The sequence below is a fragment of the Nothoprocta perdicaria genome, unplaced genomic scaffold (assembly GCF_003342845.1).
Source record: "Nothoprocta perdicaria isolate Ctin4 unplaced genomic scaffold, notPer1 scaffold_79, whole genome shotgun sequence".
In the NCBI taxonomy this organism is placed as follows: domain Eukaryota; kingdom Metazoa; phylum Chordata; class Aves; order Tinamiformes; family Tinamidae; genus Nothoprocta; species Nothoprocta perdicaria.
This window is the reverse complement of record NW_020456076.1, coordinates 1826300-1846472: the sequence shown is the minus strand read 5'-3', so window position 1 is coordinate 1846472 and position 20173 is coordinate 1826300. Positions and strand designations below refer to the sequence as shown.

Genomic DNA, 20173 nt, shown 5'->3' with positions numbered 1-20173 from the left:
AAAAAAAAAAAAAAAAATAAAGGAAACGATCGGTCCTGTGGATGTGAGTGGCGATATAGAGCATAACACACAAAACCGCGTAGCAGGTGCATGCAAGGAGGCCGGCGCGCTCACTGCGGCTGCGGGCCCGCGAGCAGCGGCGCGGCCGCCGGGCCGGGGCCGGTGCCGGGGCCGGTGCCGGGCGGCTGCTCGGGGCCCAGCGGGGCGGGCGGCCGCGGCAGCCCCAGGGCGCTGTCGTGCAGCTTGCGGACGTGCTTCTTGAGGTCAAAGTTCCGGCAGAAGCCCTTGCCGCACGTGGGGCACGTGAAGGGCTTCTTGTCGTTGTGGGTGTGCATGTGGAAGGTGAGGTTGTAGACCTGGTGGAAAGCCTTGTTGCAGATATTGCACTTGAACTGCTTCTCCCCGCTGTGCGTCAGCTTGTGGTTTTTGTAGTTGCCTGCGGGGCGAGACAAGGAGGGCAAAAGGAGCGGGTGCTGAGAGCCGGGCGCTGCAAGGTGGGAAAAAAAATACCAGCAAACCCCCTCTCCCATGCCTGGCTTTAGCTGAAAGTGACAGTTGATCTCTTGACAAATAGACAGCCACTTGCTCTCCCGCCTCCCCGCGGCATTTCCTTTCCTACAGCCAAAGCAATAATTATCGAATAAAACAAAATCACCGCAGCGGCACAAATAAAGAACGCGGTTTTAACCTTCCCGGTAACGTGGGGATCAAAAGTGGAAGTTGCTGCTAACCAAATTCCTCAGTGCAACGAAAAGAGAGAAATAACAATAATAATAATTTTTTAAAAGGGGGGAAAACAGAGAAACTGTTTGCTAGACTGTATTTCAGGCTGCGATTTCTAAACAGACACCATCCGAGGAAAGCTTGCCTTTCCACTAAGTCTAAACAAAATAAAAATAAATAAAAATAACAATTAAAAAACATTGTCCCAATTTGTGGCCAATCACAGAAATGCTTAACGAATTCTTTAAAATAACCGAAATCACGAAGAATATAATTTTATACTTAAAACCAACTCCTCTCTCCTTCCGCACGGTAGTTTCTCGACCTCAGCCTGGGCCGGGGGGAGGGGAGCGCGGCGCGGGGGTCGGTACCTTTCTGGTGAAACCCTTTGCCGCAAAACTCGCAGACGAAAGGTTTGTAGCCGGCGTGTATCCGCGTGTGCGTGTTCAGCGTGGAGCTCCGGTTAAAGGCCTTGCCGCACTGGTTGCACTTGTGCGGCTTTTCCTGCGGGGAAACACGGCCGGGTCAGGGCTCGGGCCCTTGCGCTCGGCTATAACGCCCGGGCTCCGGCGGGGACCGCGGGCTTCGGCGCCGGGCGCGCAGCAGCGCGGAGGAGCCGCTCACCTGCGTGTGGATGATCTTGTGGCGGCAGAGGGTGCTCGCTTGTCTGAAGCCCTTGCCGCAAACTTTGCACACGAAGGGCCGCGCTCCCGTGTGCACCGGCATGTGGCGAGTCAGGTTGTAGTGCGCGTTAAACACCTTGAACGGGAAAGCACACACAAACGGCCGCGATTAGGGGGCGAGAGCAACGAGAGGGCAGCGGTCGCTCAAAAATAAAGCAAACAAATGCTGCAACCCCCCCCAAAAAAAAAAAAAAAAAAAAAAAAAAAAAAACAAACAACAAAAAAAAACAATAACAATGAAACGCGAACGAAATAGGGGGGAAAAGTGCGGGGTAGGAAGCGCGGGGAAGCAAAGGGAAGGTTCGCTTTTTACTTGCCTTTCCGCAAACTTCGCACGTGAAAACTTTGGGCTTGCTGCTCGGAGAGCCGCGACTGAACTCCGAGGTCTTGTAGGCGATTTTCTCGGAGAGAATGTGAGCGCTCTCCTTCATGTAATGCTGCAGCTGAGCCTGCGACAAGTCCTTGAAGGCGACCCCCGCGGAATACTTGTCCACGGCGGGCAGCACGAGCTTGTTCCGCTCCGCCAGGTAAGCCTTGGGCTGCGGGTGCAAGGGGGAGCTGAGGAAATAAGAAGCCACCGGGTGGATGTTGACACTGGAGGACGGGTGACAAGGGCTGTCGCCTCGGTTGAAATAGCACAGGGCTCCCATGGCGTGGAAGGAGGAGTGATTGACCACTCGGGGTCTTACCAGTTTGTACTGCTGCAAGGGCAGGGCGTCGCGGGGGAAATCTCCTTTCAAGCTCAGGGCACAGTTCAAGAGATCGCCGCAGCTAAAGGAGGGCGAGGAAGAGGAGTCTACGTGAGCCTTCCTGGGTTCCGCTCCGGCCACGGCAGCTTTGGGCAGGGGGTCGTACGCCACCGGGACAAAAGGGATCATGCAGGGAATGGAGGAGTTGAGGTGCAGCGGGTGCTTGGGGTCGCCTTTGGCCACGGAGCCCTGCAGGAACTGCGGGACGGGGATGGAGCGAGGCTCTGGCGTCCTCGCCATGATTCGCTCAATGGAGAAGGCGAGGGGTTTGGGAGTGCTGATCATGTTGCTCCTCGCAGACAGGCTTTCTCTGGCCGGAGGAGTCGCTAGGATTTTGGTCGCCGTGTGGTGGCCACTATTGTCCATGGCTGGATTGCATTTGTTCGCCCGCTTTGAGCCGCTTTGGTAGACGCCTCTTTTTTTTTCCCCTCTCTCTTTCACTCTCTCTCCCCCTGTTCTTGTCACTGATCTGCAAAGAGGGAGCCCAGCATCACCGCCGCCACCATCACCGCAGCGTCCGCCGGCGGAACCAGCCTTCGCAGTCCAGTGGACTCATGCCAGCCCATCGCCGTTTACTTTGGCGCACCAATGACTCGGGACAATCGCTACTTATTTCTATCAATAGAAAGTGTTGTGTCAATAACGCAGCCAAGATCTCGCCAATCGTTAACTTCCAAGAGGAGAAGGTAAAGTAGATAATTGCTCAATTCGCTTCCAACAGTCAACAGGAAAAGTTTTTTCCCCCCCAGTAAGCGGCTACTTCTCATTGGCGCCCGCGCCTCCCCCGCCCAGGGAGGGAGGCGTCTCCTGCTCTGTCTCTCTTCTCTCCGCTTCTCTCTCGCCTTTTTTTTTCTTTTCTCTTTTTTTTTTTTTTTATTGTTATTATTATTATTATTTGCAATCTGCTTAACCAGGCTTTAGAGGCCAAGCAAATCCGAGATCAATTTTCTTGTTTGGCTTTAAGTGACATCATCTAAAATCATTGTCCAAGTGCTAAATAGGGATGTGAAACTCAATTCGAGGGCAAGCGCCAGGGTATATTTGTCAAACGAGGTGCCGCAGAAGAAGCGGCTGGAGGGGAAGCCGGCTGTTTCCTCGCCACTTTCCAGCCCGCGCTCGCGTTGTGCGTGGGTGTGAGTGTCTCACGGAGGGAGGGAGATGGCTGCACTGCGGGCACCGCTCCTTGTCTGCTCACTGCTTCACAGAAGCAGGTCAGGGGGCTGCTGAGCTTTGGGGGAATACGGGAAACAAGTGAGCGCGGAGCTTGCACTAGGGTGTGCGGATCCACTGCCGGCCAAATACAGAGCAAAAGAGGGGAATCAAAACCTTGAACTGGAGGAGAGGAGAAAAGAGAGGTAGGAAGAGGGAACACCTTCAAAATATAATGTACAATTAAAAATACAGCAAGTGAACTGCGAAGACACTAGGTATAGCCTCTCTGCCGGTAAATAACACAAACAAATGACAAAAAAAAATGGAGATCAATATAGACACAATTACACGGAATTGTATGATCCGAAACACCTCTGTATATACCTGGCTACATGTACTGCCCGCCCGTGAGTTTAAGCAAAGCTGGCAGGCCCTGCTCAGGAAAGAAAGCTGGCGTTCCTGATGCTCACAGCATTGGCGAGCAGGCAAGGACGGTTTGGGATGGTTTGGATAATCTCCCTCACCACCAAAAGACAGTCTAGGAGCAGAAGGCTTCGTTTCGGCTCCCACCTCCCCCCTCCCTCCGCGTCCCCCATGACTCTCACTTGGCTGGGGAGCCAGAAGTCTCCCCCGAAGTCCCGAGGAACCCGCGGCGACTCCCGGGCTTGGGCTCGGGGGGCGGCGGGTTCGGGCTCGGGGGCGGCGGGGATGTCGCGGGAGGTCTCGTCTGTGCTGGCGGAGCGGAGGCTCCGGCGCGGAGGGGCTCGGGGCCCCGCGGGCAGAGCGGCAGCCGCGTTAGGGCAGCAGCTCTGGAACCCGCTGCTCTCCCATGAGCCCAGGGCCCGCCCGGGCACCGCAGGGAAGCGGGAGCGCAGGAGTCCCAAGGGAGGCCGCTCCTTGCTCTAAGCGGCGGAGCTCCCCTCTCCGGGAGAAAGCGCGAAACCTCCGTGGGCACCGGGAACTACCATGGGAGTGCGGGAATAACCGGGGCCCGGAGGAGGAGATGGCCCAGGTCCCGCTCCAGCCCGGTACGCGTGTCCAGTCATCCCCGTGGCCCGATGAGCCACGCTGCCCCGTTCCGTCCCCTCGGGGCGAGCTCGGTGTAGAGCCGGTGGGAGAAGGCGCCGCGCGGGAACCTCGGCGCTCGCGGTCGCCCCGATACCGCGGTCAGGGGCGCAGCTCGGGTGCGGAGAAGACTTCAATTTCCGCCCTGGATCGGGTGGCGGCCGCCCGGCCGCCTCTTACCTGCTGCTGCTCCCTCACTGGCACTGCCCGGGGCCCCGAACCCGAATCCGGGGCAGCCAGAGGGGCAGGGAAGGTGCCTGAGGCAGCCGGGCAGCGGCACCGGGTCGGGCCCGCGCCCCGCAGCCCCGGCCGAGGGTCTGCCCCGCAGCCAGGGAGCCGCTTCTCCGCCGTGTCGGTCGCTCTCGTTATTTTGCGCCTGCTGGAGGAGTTTCCTCCTTCAGAGCAATTTACGTTTAATTCAATCCCGGCAAATTTCCTCTTGATTAGTGCTGAAGAAGGGAATTATTGTTTAGTGGGGGTTTAGAGGCTCCAAATCCCATATACTTAATATGTTAACAGCTTGCTCTTAACTGGTCTTTTTGGGATTGACTTCTTGACATGTCTTTGAAAGTAAAATATGTAGTGTCATTTGAGCAGGGTAAATATCCCAAAGTAGCAATTACAGCTCTGCCATTACAATTATACTGGTCTCTTTAGTAGTGGAACAGACTCTTTGAGAAGCTGGAGCTTGATTATCCATTACTTCTTCATGGGTTTTTCTCCTTTTCTGTCGTAGTATTCACCAAAACTTTTGTGCAAAGCTCGTTATTAAATAGCCATCTAAAAATCCCAGATTATTTTTGTCAAACATCATCCTCTGGCCTCAGAAATCGATTTTTGTTTTCTGCTTTTGAAGACCTCTATAATATAGCTGCACTTACTAAAACTATATTGATATTTTCTCATTTTCCCTTTGCGTTGCACGTAGGGACTACATTTTTATAAAGAAATGTTACATATGTGCCGAGCGGCAAATTTCTTGAAAAAATGTGCCAATGAAGGGAAGCATCACCAAGACAGAGAGTTGGGTTTTTTTTTTTTTTTTTTTTTTTTTTTTTTTTTTTTTTTTTTTTCCCGGAGGGCCCCTGGGGCTCCAGGACCTCCTTGCCTTCTGGCGGTCCCGAGGGGACGGAGGGGGCCGGTGGCCGCCCCGGAGCTACGAACCGTCGGAGGAATCGAGGGCAAAAGTTTTGCCTCGAGTTGACAACCGTTCTGTATTCTCCCTGGGAAAGCTGCTGTTCTCTTTTTCCCCTTAATCGGTTTTGTATTTCATTCGCTCGTAAGCTATGTTCTTGATATTGCTCACTTGCATTATTATCATAACATATCTCTACATGCATTCAAAATCCGAGTCACCGGCGAATTCATCTCTTCGTCAGGATTATTCCAATCCGATCCCAGAGGCGATTAGAGGGAGGTAAAATACCGCCTAAAGCCTAATCTTTAATTTCTTCCTCCTTAATAAAATGAATAATTCCATTGCGTTTTTAAGTAAAAAATGAATTGAAAAGGATAATAACTTCGCTAACCTTCTGTTGCGTGCATTAATCTTTTCCTGGAAGTGTTTTACAGCAGCCTTCCTGTCCCAGCAGGCTGCGTTTCACGAGCCTATTCCCATTCAATGACTATTACCTACAGCTGGAGAGGGGCAGACACGAAGGACGGGACTTTGGGGTGGTTTATCGGAAAGCTCTTAGTTTGGCTTTCGGAGGAACCCGGGAGGTTACGGAAAATGCTCCCAGCAGCACTGACGGCTCCCGATGATGTCTGGTCAGATTACGATTTTTGTGGTTATTATTGCCGTTAATAACACCGGATCGAGGCTCATTTTAAAAGCTGGGTCTCGTTCTTATTGAATAGGCATCTCTTGAGAAGACTGCTTTGTGTAGAGGGCGATTTACTCCCCGGCAGAGGACAAAAGCTCCCTCCACTCCTCAACTTCTCTGCTGTCGTGCCGAGTTTCGGAATAGCGCCTTTATTCTCTGCACGCCCCCAGACCCGGCCACCGCCACAAAAATGAACCGTGGCTTGAAAAAAAAAACAAGTAACAAGAAACAAACATTGTTTGTTTGTTGTCTTTGGAAAGGAACTCAAAATATAAAGAGGGGAGAGATTTAAGGCGGGAGAGGGGACAGACTCGAGGATTACCAGCCTAACGAGCCAGTTGCAGCTCCCACTGTTACTACCGGCCGCCTTAGGGGGACACCAGCGACCGCCCCCCCTGGCCGCTCCTGCTCCGCACTCGCACACGGGCAAAGGTGCCTGCGTTTGGCTGCGTTGTTTTAAGTTGTAACACGTCGGCGATCTCTTCAGTCACACATTCTCGGGGGGCTGTGGAGGGGAGCTGAGAGCACACAAAGCCTCTCTGTATACAGCGCGTATGTGTCGGCATCCCTCTACGTATCGCCGCAACGAAAAGGTTAAAGTGCTGTTATTTTAACTTAATCCATCACAGAAGAAAAACAGTTGGCATCGACCCGCCAAACCTAAGTGTTCGCGGAGATAAGACAAGGTTTCAAGGCACAGTACGTCTCACACAGACCCAGCTAAACCGAAACCCAAAGTGACGCAAATTAAGACTTTTCATGCATACAGTCTCTAATCACATATAATGGAAATTAGAAGTGACCTTCCCAGGCAGCGCCCCCGGCCTCCCTGACACCCGCGGCGGGTTGGGTGAGCGCGCCGGGCTCGGGCGTGCGCTGCTGCCATCGCCGCTAATCTAATCAGGCCGCCTGTGAGGGGACCCAGCGGTGTCATCAGCTCCAAAGGGCCCTTGGTGAAAGTGGCTGGGAGGGGCCAACGGCAGCTGGAACTATGAGTGACACTTTCTCATTTGTTCCTTTCCCAGTTCAACAAATGTTTAGCCCTGCTCCTGCTAAGTGAGCGCCTTACATTCCTTGGCGCAGGAAAACTACCTATTCTTTAAGATTCCTGAATGGTATCCGGAGCAATTAACTTTTGTTGTTGTTTTTGTTGATGTTCCTATTTTCTCCCAGCATATTGGGAGCGAGTTGCTGAGCGGCTGCGTAGGCGCCCGTGGGCTGCGCTCACTGCGCTGGGATGCGCCCGTGGCAGCGTCGCGGCGAGGGGAAGGTGCTCGCGACACGTCTATGGTGTCACGAGGCGATTCCGGAGCCAACGATCTCCCGTGACAAAGTCCGTTTTTTTGCCCCTCTACCTCATTGCTGCACGACTGAGAGGCAGGGAAAAAAAGAGGTTTTAAAAAAAAAAAAAAAAAAAAAAAAAAAAAAACACCCGATCAGAATAATCAATCAAACAAAGCCAGTGCTCCGTCGGGCACAGTGCTGGGCGCCCCGTCTCTTCCTTGCGTGTCCTGGCCACGGCGCTGGCACGGGGCAGACCCGGCCCGCAACGGCGTTCTCCGTGAGGGAACAGTATTTCCCCCACCGAAAGAGAGAAAGAGAGAAGGGGAGAAATAAAGAACGTAAGCAAGCAAGGAAAAAAAATCTCTTAACCTTCGTGTTCATATCTGAGCAAACTTCCTGCTCGCCACTGGAGCTAAGCGGGAGCTCCGCTCTGTATTAGGGGCACCTGAAATGTCCTTGTGGAGACCCTGGGCTGGTTGGGCAAGTCCTGCCCGTTTGCATACAAGGCATTTAGCTTCCTTGCTGGGAGAGCGATCTCCCTTTGCTGTCTTGCGGCTCCTGTTCGATACGCGCACTCCTGTTGGTACCCGCTTGACTCAAAGCTTCTTCGGAAGTTGCAGAAAAATATAAAGTTCACCCTGCCCGGATAAAATCAGTGCCATGGCTGCAGCGGGAGCGCTCTGCTGCCCGCGCAGAGGTTACGGGCAGCCTTTGGGCTCCCTGCGCTCTGGGACCGCATAAGCAGAGCGGGTCCCTCCGCCGGCGGGAGAACACCCGGGCTGTATTTTGCAACGAAACTCCGTTTACTCGGGACTCCGGGAAGACTCCGAGGGCTCCTGTGTTACCAGAGGTCAGGAGGGAACCGTCCTGTCCTGAGTGCAGTCTCCTCGCTACAGCGCTCCCTCTCGCCCCCCCATCCCAAACTGCGCCGGCTGCCGCAACAGCGACTGCTCCATCTCTGCTTTGTTTTGATTTAAACCTACTCTTTAAGGAACTGGCGGGTACTGACATAAATAGGAGAAGAAACAACGCAAAGGTAGCACCATCCCGCAGGCTCGTTTTCCTGCGCGGGGCTAAATCTCGGGCTTCGGGGCCGCACGGTTCCTACGGAACCTTCCTCGCACTCCTCTCTCCTCCTCCTTCTTGCTCCCGGGAGGAGAGAAGCGGCATCCAAAGGGCAGAGCTCCTGGTCTCCCTTTCCCGACGTCGGGGGGGCGAGCGGGAACAGCCTGGGAAGCGGGGGGGACACAGCGCTCCTCTCTCCCCGAAGGAGTCTGCTGAGCTTTCTAAATTTAAATATAACTTTAAATTTAATATACAGAAATGAATCCTGTTTTCAGCCATTTTTTCCCCCTTGGTTACTTGTTGAATTAATGCCCGATCACAACGATACTCACTGACCTTCTCAAGCTTGATGAATTTTACCATCTAGGTTCCTAAAAATATTTGTGACTTAATATACCAGTGTAATTTCTATACGCGTTGTCCTGTGATGTCTGCTGTGCTGTCTTTTTAAGAACTTATCACCCACTTTGTGTCTGAGTTAATTTCCCCCAAATCGTTAACAACTTGGAACTTATTTGTAATAATGTCTTTATTTTTTACTATTTCCCTCTTCAGCTCTGTGTTACTGACAGACATACTATGCAAATACTGCATGCAGACGAAATCATATCGGGTCGCACTGGACATCTGGTGGTACATGTGACAGGCATCATGAAATTTAAGTCTCAGGCCCACAATAACATATAAGGGCAGTGGGCGGGACGGCTGCTCCCTAAGGGACAGGGTCATGGGGAACAGGCACCACTGCAGTGTTGTGGGGCAGTGACTGGCTGTTCCCGGATGGGTTGAGATTGGTCAGGATTGGGCACTGTGGGTGGGGAGCACCCAGGGAGGCTGGACAGGTCTCCAATAGGCGGTATTACTACTGTAACTAATCTGTAATAGTCCAAATTATTATTAATAAGGAGCCTTTTTAGCACAATAACTTAGGACTGACTGTGAACTCTATGGGAGTTGAGGTGAGTTAAACCTATTTGTTTCCTGCAGCAGCTGTGGCCAACAGAGCTGGGCAGATGGGTCACTGCAAGGTCAGTTCTCAGTTCAGATGAAAAAGATCTTCCTCTATCTCCTTGTGTTGAGAGGCCACTTCTGTTGCAGAGTTTGCCATGGCAGATCCACATGTTGTTAGGCACTTGCTCGGGCCAGTGCCCAGCTTGATATGAATTCCAACCTTTGTGTCAGCTCAGGCACTTAAAAAAACTCCTGACACTTCTACTGGAAAAGTGCCCTCTGCTTCAGAACAAACTGAGAGGGAACAGTTCTTCCCTTTGTGCCTGTTGGCCGGCACACTCTTTGGCCTGAGGTAGGAACCAGGAGCATCTCTCAGATCAGATCCATGTGATGGGGCCCATCATGCACCTGAAGCCTCAGCAGACGCCACAGGATAGGGAGACATGACTCTTTTAGAGCTTAAAGACCAAAGCACCAAAGCCACCTCAGAGCCTGGCAGAGATGGAGAATACCATCCAAATTTCCCATCCTCTATCCAGCCCAGGGATTAGCAGGCAATGCAATCTCTGCAAATCAGCAGGCAAAGTGATGGTGGCCACTGCCCCAGAGATCACGCGAGCCCCTGCTGTGGCCAGGGTGGCTCTTTTGCTCCTGGCTGGCTAGGGCAGCCAGTTGGGCTCCCTGCCCCTTGCATCCTCCAAACCACTGTCCTCCAAGCCTCCAAACCTCCAGGACTCATCCAGATCAGCCCTGGCATGATGGGTTTGCTCTGCCTGCACCCATGGCTAGTGCTGCAAGGGCCGTTCATACCCCACACTCTCTGTGCTTGCCGGGGACCCCACTAGGGCACTGGACCAGCATGCGAGAGATTGTGTCCACTTGGCAACCAATTTTTTCAAAATCAACACTCTGCTCTGAGGAATTCATACAACAGCTCAAACAGTTTGAAATATTCAAAACAGCTTTTAATTTTAGAATTCTATACAAACTTTGATAGATACAGAAGGGGGCCACGACAAAATGTGTTCTTATTGCCTGAAATCTTTCACAGAAATAGGAACATCGACGGCAAGCTTACTGACATCCAAAGTGATGAGATATCTTTAAACTTGCAAAAATGAACGCTGGCAAACAGAAGACACAACAACACTCCTAAGTAGTCTGTATGTGTTTGACTGTCCTTGAAGCCCTACTACTTATATACTGACCTCAAAATACAAAGAATCAAGATTAAAGATTTTAATGTACATCACATAATAATGAAAAAAAAGCACATAAAAAAGCATACATAGTGTAATCCTTAAAATACACTATTTTTTTTTTACCTAGGGCGCTGACTTATTCCAAGAATGATTTCCTGTATAGGCGTGTTTGAAGGGAGGCACACATTTTCTCTTATGCACAGGACACCAATATTTGATGGAGCTACAAGAACAAATGACAGCAAACAAAAAGGGAAGAAACTTAACCACAACTGGAACGCAAACTCCATGCCAGTGTTCTCACAGCCCTAAGCAAAGCTATACATTAAAATATTCTACAACCAAAAAGTCCTTGGCACTTTTCCTTGGATAACCTTCCTCTTTCTTTCTGTCTGTCTGTCTGTCTGTCTAGCAAATTACATTTCTGCACCTATATCATAAGGCAAAACTATAAATGAGACAACAAGGACAAAAAGTTACCAACCTCTCTCCCCACAAAAGCAAAATCCCCCCCCACTCTCCAACCATTGCTCCAGAACTCCCAACATCCAGTGAAGTAACATCATCCTTCTTCTTCATCACTGTCTTTCATGGAAATGCCCTGCAGTCCACCTGCGGCTGTGACTGAGACCGTAGCTTCCTCTACTGTCAGCCGGCTGTGAACAGTGTCATAGGTTTTGCTGTTCAGGGTTCCCTCCAGCACACCTTGCAGCCTGAAGTCTCGGTAGGTTTTCTGTGACAAAATCACAATATTTGGAATTAGAGTCAAGAAAGTCAGAGGAGTTTTCCACTAGATAGTAGCCAGTATTTTACTCCTATTGACTAATTACTATGTCTCATATTTCAAGTGAAACTAGATCCTAATACCACTCTGGTTATTTTAAGGTCACAGTCTTATATCCAGTTGTTTCTCACCTGGGCAAAACCCACTTTTTTATTGAATGATCTTGAAATTAGACTTGCAGCCAAATATGTTCTTAAGTCAAAAAAAAATAACATCTTGCATTTAGCCTTATCATTATCTTATCTGGAATTTGCCACATATTTGGGAATCTTAGCTATTATTCCAGGGGCACAGGTCTTAACACTTTTCAAGCAGAATTTTAGAAAAAAAACCTTCTCAATGTAAGTAGAGCCACCTACTTTCACCCTGAGAAATACAATGAGACTACAACAAGCCATGGACATCTCTGTAACTAGTTGCATTTTGTACATTTTGTACTATTTTCTATAACTGCACGCACATTTTGGAATTACTTTATCTAACTTAGTAAGAAACTAAGAAAGATTTTTGTTTAACTGTATATTGAAATGTGATTTTGATGGAGTACTTCACAGAAAATGCTCTTTGCTCAACACCTTTTTTTTTTGCTTTTATCTTTATATATGTAAATGAAATGTTAAAAATTAAACTTTAGATTGTGATCTATATTCTATAACAGCTGCTCTTGTGACTACTTCAGGTCTGTGTAAATATCAATTTACATTCTAAGGTAAATTTCCTTATTTTTCAAGTTATGAGTTTCAAGTTTTCTATGCTTATGGAAGAGATTATAGGAAAAAGGAAATGGAAAATAATTAAGGGCTATTGGACTCATTCACCTAAAGGAGAACACTGTGCACCTCTCTTAGAAAAGGAAAAGAAAAAGAAGAGCTAAACATATTTTACTTAAATCTTCAGAGAACTGCAAGACATCTCTCAAAAATGGGTAATATTCCACTGGGAGATTTCTTTTTTCTTGCCACTATCTATGGTGGTTATTTAAAACCTATCTGAATCATTGCAATGGAGATTTATTGACTTTTATAGGTCAGCTTCAGAGTCAATGGATGTGACATGTTTTGTTCATACATTTTTGTGAGTATCCTACGTGGTCTTGTTCAAGTGTCACCATTGCATTCTTTTTATTTATTTTTTTTTTATAATATACATAACACTGTGCATTCAATTTCCTTTTATGCTGTTAACAGGTCCTACAGCAATGTCTCTTTAGATTTACATCGTATTTCTCCCATTCTCAGTCCAGCACTCTTGGGTTCAGCCACTGCTCTTCTCCTGAAACACTTTTGCAGGATAATAATTTTCACTTCCAAGCTAAATTTGTCAATTCTCCCTAATTTTGTTTTTTGCCCTTGATCTTTCTTTAGTCATGTCTCTCCGACTACCTCTGCATACCTAACCATATGCCACCATCCCCAAATCTCAAATTCAAACGGGAAAGACAATGTTTCCTTCTTCTAGTCTTTCTTAAAAATGCCTTTGTTATGTCCATACATGAAAGAATTACCTCTTCCTTATTCTTAGCCATTAAAAATGCCTCCTACACTTTTTTTTTTTCAGAATATTTTCAAAATTCTTCATACATTCTTCTCAAATAGTTTAATTCACAGAATATGAAAAAGAAATGATGGGAACATAGCCTCCCATATTTCTCAAAGACAAGCAGATAAAAAGCTCTTTTTTTCCTCTGTAGTTTGCAGGAATGGTGTCTCTTCAGGAACCTTTCTCCAGTTTGACTGCCAGTGAAAGCTTCCTATCGTATTCCTCTTTAACCATTAACTCTTAATTTTCCATATGCCTCATTTTCCCTGAATTATTATTTTACTGGTTCTGTCTTCTGCACCAGCAAAAACAAAGGTATTCAAGGTTTTCTGTTTTCCAGTACTTGACTAGAGGCTCTGTGACTGACACCGTCATCTTCAATTTTCCATATTCATAAAAGGTGCTACGGAATAATTTGTAAATACCTTTAGAATTTATGTGCAAAGCAAACCATGTGTATAAGCACAAAAAAAGCTGCCAAGATAGCTGGTGCATTCACATCATCACTGAGAGCATGTTCCTTGTAGAAAAAGCTAATTGTTGCACCAAGTTGCAGATTTAAGTTTGATAGTGTGACTGATTCATTGGACTTTGTATTTATAATCCCTTTGAAAAAAAAATTTTCTTTAATCTTCAGAGTGATATTTAACTGGCGTAAGTTAGTGTGGGCACCCTGGGCACACATTTGGGGACCTATATCATCTTTTTCTCCAGAGGAAGACAACTACCTTCACCTGAGAAGAGCTTTAAATCTTGCACAAGAGCCATTAATTTTGACCACAGAAAGCAAACTGCTTTTGACACAAAATAAAATGAGGAACTCAGCCTGTTCACTGAGAAATAAGTTGTTAAGGTTGAAAATAGCAAAGCTGAACTTGGAGAGCTCACAAAGCCTCATAACATGATTATTATGGTGGTTCTTACATTTCTCTCTAACATCCCCCCCTCTCTCTTTTTTTTTNGTGGTTCTTACATTTCTCTCTAACATCCCCCCCTCTCTCTTTTTTTTTCTTTTTTTTTTTTTTTTTTTTTGGCAGTGAACACTGAATATCCCAGTGTCCCAGTTGTAATTCTAGTGCCCTCAAGTGAAAATGCCTCTCATTTTGCAATCTCACCTGAAATTCATGGAAAAGGTACTTTGGAGACAAATAGCATTATCATTGACATCAGGTCCTTATCACACTCTTACACATTCAACAAGAATGTTCAGAGCTAATCAGGAAAGAATTAAAAGGAAAAATTCTGAAATGGCTCCCAGTCTCTTGCATAAGGGTATTAACTAACCTCTAAAGCAGAGCAGGGAAAAAATTTTTTTTTTTTTGTGGTAGGTTAACTCATAAACGCCTATTGCAAGGTGTTTTGAACTTTCCTTAGAAATATTTGACAGAACCAAAGACCAGACTAGAGACACTGATACACTTTTTCATGTTGACATTGATCTTAGAGTATGTTAAGACTTTATACAATATGTTGCATGTTATTTTCCAACTGAACCTAGTAATCCTATGAACATAGAGAAGAGAAAAATACCTTCTACTTTTGCAAAAGTGCAGAAAAATAAGCAGGAAGAATACTATTGTGAATATTAAGCCAAAAAATATTCAAGAATATGACAAGGTAATTTCTAGAAATAATGTATAGCATTGCTGTACATATAGCAGTAATCTATTTAAATCCTTTGGAACCATTTGAGTTTCAAGCTTTTTGCTCATGCAACTTGTCACTTGAGGCCAAGGATGAACAATCTACAAGTGCAGAAAAAAAACTAGTGTTTTTCTTTTTATTTCTCCCTTCAGAGGGCGGCAAGCTTATATATTTATTACAAAAAAAAGACCTAAACAAGCCAGTAATTTTATTTAACTTTATTTTTTATTTTTTTTTTTAGCTTTTATGGTAATCTACATTTATCTCTACTTAATACTTCACTACTTTTCTAGCTTTGCTATGCAATTAAATTCAGATATGCTGTTTACCTTCACTATCTTGATCAGGGTCTTCAGCTGGTAGATGTGAAGCTGCACGTCTAATCTATCAGCCAGCCACACACAGATGACTTTCATGGAGCTGCTATACCATTGCTGAAAAGAAGGATAAAAAAAATCACAAACAACCACCCTGCAGTATTCATTTAACAGATTTGGTAATGAGAGGTAATGAAACACTTTGAAATGATCACAGATCAGCACTTGAAGTCAACAATGATATAATTTCCTGTTAAGAGAATTGCATGGGTCAGTAGGAAATCAAATAACTTGACCTAGACTGTTCTTTATGCGAATTAGCAACTGCTATTTTTTTTCTTTCGGGTTATAACATTTTCATGCAAAATAGTGCTATGAACTTTGCTATCTGTCAGTAAGAGTGGTTATTAAATACACTTACATGAATGAATTGTCTGCCAAAACAGCAGGGGGAAAATCAGATTGGTAATCTTTAGAGAAATTTTGCAATTCCCAGTTTTTTCAAATCAAACAGAAAAACAACATCAAACAAAATAAGGAATTTATCATACTTCTTTTTTTTTTTCTAGATCCCTTTGATATTATGACTATGGTGAAATGGTGAAACATCAAGAATCTGTCCAAACTGTATTTAAGTATGACTAAAACTCTAAGCTACTTCTCCCCAAAGAGAAATTTTAAGGCTTTGCTTTCCATTAGTTGCTAATTATAATTATACCCTATCTTATTTTATGTTTTAGGCATGAGTATGCTTTCACAAAAAGCTTTACAAATGTATCTGGTAAGAATAAGTCTCTGCTATTGGTGTTCACATTACCATAAAAAAAAAAAAATCCTGGATGCAAATAGCTGCTATAATAGTTCTTTCACATTAACTGGATTAAAAGAGATTTTGCTAAAAATAGTTGTAGCATTTCCCCTGCCCTCCTCCCCCTGTAAAACACTAACCAGATGCCATTTAGTCAAACTATAAAAACGAAAAAGGAAGGGTTTTTTTTTTTCATTTTAGCAATAAAAGATTAAGAGAGTTTGTGTGTTAGTTCTTTTTCTAGTCTCTTCCCCCACAGGGATGAGGCTTAAATTGTTTTCTAATGTAATTTCCTGTCTCTTTACAAAGTACACTGACATGCAAAGAGAAGAAACACTGTGCATATTTTAAAATGCAGCATGTTATTTAATGTATACATGACAAAGTAATTCAAGGAAAGGCTATTGCATGCTTCATTAACAACCTCTCTATTAATGAATTAAATAAAATAAAATATATAAGAATTGAAGACAAATTACTGGTCACTGGATGTAACCAAAGATAAAATCAGAATTTGTTCATCAAAATGTAAGCTTTCCTGAATGAGCTTTGTATACACAGACAAAATATATTTAAATACTTCTTTGTTATAGCAAACTAAGTCTTATCTTATTGTACCTCTCATTTGGAAGAGATATTTGAAATAAGAAAAAGATTTTCATATATATTGACTTTATTGAGTTTCTTTACCATTTTTTTTAACATGTTTAAAATATTGATTTATAGATGATTTATAAATCACTGGAAATAAGTTAGTCTCACATTTTATTAAAGTTTCTTCTATTAACTTATTATTTTACAGAAGTGAGCTCCACAGAAATATAGATGGCTACCTTTTTCATAAAATAACTTGACTTGTTCAATAAAATGCATAACTTATTTTGTATCCATAAATAGTTTTATATCACTGAATCACATTTTTTACAGGATTTACTATCACACCCATTACATGCATTTTACTTTTAAATAAATTACAAGCACATAAAAGGTAATGTACCTTTAATTTATTACCTTTAATAATAGCCTTTATGTGAAAGAGTTGTTAGTAAATTGTAATTGTGAACTCTGTATTAAAGCTGTTGTTTATATACAAATGTATACAAAATAAAAATACATAAGGTTATTTCCTTGGTGAATATCATTAATCTAACAATTACCAAAAATTCATACAGAAAGTATTATGCCCAAATCATGTTTTTGCTGTTTACAATAAGATGAGATAAATGACCATGTTATCACTCAGATTCTCAAATCTCATAATTTTTCATAAAAATAATACATCTACAGTGCATTTCTTATACACCAAACAACTGATAGAAATCAGAAGGGGCTCAAACTTGCTCACATGAGCAAACTACAAATATGATTGAAAATTCTGTGAGTGAATACCCCATGTAAAACCACTGAATGGTGCAGGATTACTAAGAATAGACTTAGCCTTATTTTTCTGGCAAAGCATGCCTTAAAGAAGAACTAAAAAAAGAGAAAATGTCTGCAGTTCACAGTATATCTGCAGAATACTTAAATGAACTCTGAGAGCAATGCTAAGACACTGAAGAGAATTATTTTTGTGCCTCAAATTTGTGAATGAAAACAACATACCTATTTTCTGACTTAATTCTAATATGCTAACCCTTTGATAAATATATATAATTCAGTGGTCTCAAAATGCATTAAAACACTTTTCTCAGAAAAATATAACTGCTGTTACATTAAAAAAAAACTCCTTATTTTTAGGAATTACCGTATTATACCATATTATAATACATATTATATTTAATAAAAAAAGTAGCAAGTATATTTTCAGGGTCCTCCCTGAAGGGCACCTGTGGATAGCATTGCTGTTTACACTACCATCTCTGAGCATTTACTAAGGCCTGATTCTGCATAAACAAAAATACATAAATCTTCTGGACTAATTAAGTTACAATGTAGATATATCCCTGATATCTTTTTCTTTTTTTCTTTTCCCTGATAAAATGCACAATGCTGTAAATGCCTCTTAGAGGTGGAATCCAAGGCCAAACATTTCGACCATCAAGGGCCTGTTATAGGGGGAAAACTGTTTCTACTGTGACATATGGAAATCTATTGCAAATTCACCAGCTTCAGAAATTAGATATGGGCTTTTAGATTCTGATGTTTTAAATTGATTAAAAAATCCTTATAGCTATTTTATATACACATATATAAAACATTATACATATATACGTGGATAGATAGATAGATAGAGAGAGAGAGATAAATCATTTTCCTCTTCTATCAATAGCAGTGGAAGGCCAATGCAACTCTGGCAGATGTCAATGATAAGGCATTAGTGGCTTATTCTTTGTTGTTCTCTATGCCAGAATAAAGCAATGAGTGTATATTATATATTTTTCCACATCGGCACATAGTAGCAGCCAACCACTTTAGCAAAAATACGTTTGCCTCCCTTTCCTCCCTTCTCTTATTCATAGCTCATCCAGCTCCTGTAAGGGCATGCATTACTCACTTCATTTTCCTGAGCTACCTCTTTTAAAGTAAAAAATAAGAGAAAAGGAAAGGCCAGGGTTGACTCTGTGAGACCCCTGTATTTATTCACACTTATTGTGCATGACTGTAGACTGGTAAATCATATTAGCAGCCCGTCTCCCCATCAAGCTGCTACTTGATTTCCAGCCCTGGGAAGGTTCAACAAATCAACAGGAGCACGGAAAACAGAACATCAGTCTAATCTAGTGTTTAAGGTGAAGTTTTCAAACCCAATCTAAGAAGATCTTTAGAGCAAGCAACAAGCTGAAGGGCTCAGAAGGTGGTATTGACAATGAAAGACTGCTGAAATATTGAGAAGCGCAGCACTTCTGCATTTTTAATAACAAGAGGGTCAACAAGGACACAGCTCCCTCGGTGCCAATAGTTGCCACACCAGGGCTATAAACGCTCGCAGTTCATCAGATTTCTTAAACAGTTCATCAGCTTTCTTAAACACCCTAAACCCCCTCCGCGGACCTTTAGTCTTAAATTAACCAAGCAAAGCGCTGAGAGAGGGGGCAGTCTGAATGGCCACCATTGATCCCCACGGGGCTCGGCGGCTCAGGGCGCCCAAACCGCGCTCCTTTGTGCGCGGGATGGATGAAGGCGCTCGCCGAGGAGCCCGCGAGCGGCGGCGGGCGGGCGGCCCAGCTGCACAGGCCTCCCCGCGCTCACAAAGCGCCGCGCGCGGCCTCTTTGTCCGACCCAGGCCCGCAATCCCCTAACAAGGATTAAAGTTGTTTCTCCGCGGGGCCGGTGAAAAGCGATTTAGCGACATGCCGGCCTTTCTTTCGTGCCAGCTAAAGAGAAGCAGTTAAGGAATTTCATTATTCTGGTGGCTGGTGGAGATGCAAAACAAATATATTAAATATTCGCCATCCTTTTTCTGCGGGGAGGGCTGGAGGCTAATCTATAATGTTTGGAGGGTGAGTCAATTCAATATAACACTTCTCGCCTGAAAGCAAGTCCTTCAGATTTATTTTTGAAGTTTTATAAATAGGTGCAGCTGTTTGCCACCTGGAAGGGGGACTCAGCACACACTAATACAAAAAGCTTTAGCCCTCCAAGGTCTGATATTCCTAACATCTGATTCACAAGAACCCACAGAGTTCCTATATCTTCACTGCTCTGGATGAATGGGCAGTGTCAAAATGCCTTTTTTTTTTTTTTTTTTTTTTTTTCTGCTGAATATGGCAGGGGAACAGCTTTTCTAGAAAACACATTTTTATCCTCCCACTGAAGTCTGCTGCTTAGGAATTGAGTCGCTCAGTCAACATAGGATATTTTACTTGCCGAACTTTGCTTTTCCTACAAGGAACAATACCCAGAAAGGATTCCTTTCATTGGAAAGATTATACGTGAAAGGCAGTAAAAGCTACAATGCTAAATGTCTGCAGCAGGTTTTAGGATTAAGTAGCACAATGTCCTATATGCATTAAAAGACATTAGGAGACAATGCTGTAACATTGTTGCAAAATTCAGACAGCAATCATTAGCAAGGAACATTTAAACATTTCAAAAATAAACTTAAATAATGAAAGAGTAAAGAAAATTATTCCTTACAAATGCAAATAGCACAGGATAGAATGAAATTTTCATAACTTATTTCCCTCTTTGCAAAATAGGCACAATCATACTGGTGTCCTTTATTGATCATTAATGATAACTAGGGAACAACATGTTTGTTTCCATAGTGCCTTTAAAAACACTCGGAGGTTTAGGTGTTACAGCTATATTTTCATGTTTAGGCATAGCTGAGAATTTCGGCAGGTCCACAGCATGCGGATATCACAAACTTTTCTGTGGGCTGGAAAGGCTTGATAAAACTGAAGAAAAAAAAGGAAGAAAAAAGGAAGAAGTGAGGAAG

At 44.4% G+C, this 20173-nt stretch overlaps 2 protein-coding genes across 6 annotated transcripts in view; both read right to left on the bottom strand.

Moving 5' to 3' along the window:
- Positions 1–110: 110 nt before the first annotated feature.
- Positions 111–2521, bottom strand: FEZF1 (FEZ family zinc finger 1). The gene is made up of 5 exons (XM_026051694.1): positions 2096–2521; positions 1724–1945; positions 1348–1482; positions 1095–1227; positions 111–436 (listed from the first exon to the last, which is right to left on the bottom strand). Exons 1-5 carry the CDS (start codon positions 2519–2521, stop codon positions 111–113), a joined length of 1242 nt encoding a protein of 413 aa, XP_025907479.1.
- A 7937-nt stretch (positions 2522–10458) lies between these two features.
- Positions 10459–20173, bottom strand: part of CADPS2 (calcium dependent secretion activator 2) — a 276456-nt gene continuing 266741 nt past the window's right edge. For all 5 annotated transcript variants that reach the window (XM_026051658.1, XM_026051660.1, XM_026051659.1 and 2 more), the window contains 2 exons: positions 14997–15101; positions 10459–11433 (listed from right to left, as the gene is read on the bottom strand). In XM_026051658.1, the coding sequence (XP_025907443.1) occupies positions 11263–11433; positions 14997–15101 (276 nt within the window). In that variant the 3' untranslated portion in view covers positions 10459–11262. The remainder of the gene's footprint in view (positions 11434–14996; positions 15102–20173) is intronic.

Coding starts and splice junctions, on each gene's coding strand:
- FEZF1 (XM_026051694.1), bottom strand. CDS start 2,521: ATGGACAATAGTGGCCACCACACGGCGACCAAAATCCTAGCGACTCCT. Junction 1,483..1,723: donor CGTGCGAAGTTTGCGGAAAG/GCAAGTAAAAAG, acceptor TTCCCGTTCAAG/GTGTTTAACGCGCACTACAA. Junction 1,228..1,347: donor ACAAGATCATCCACACGCAG/GTGAGCGGCTCC, acceptor GTTTCCCCGCAG/GAAAAGCCGCACAAGTGCAA.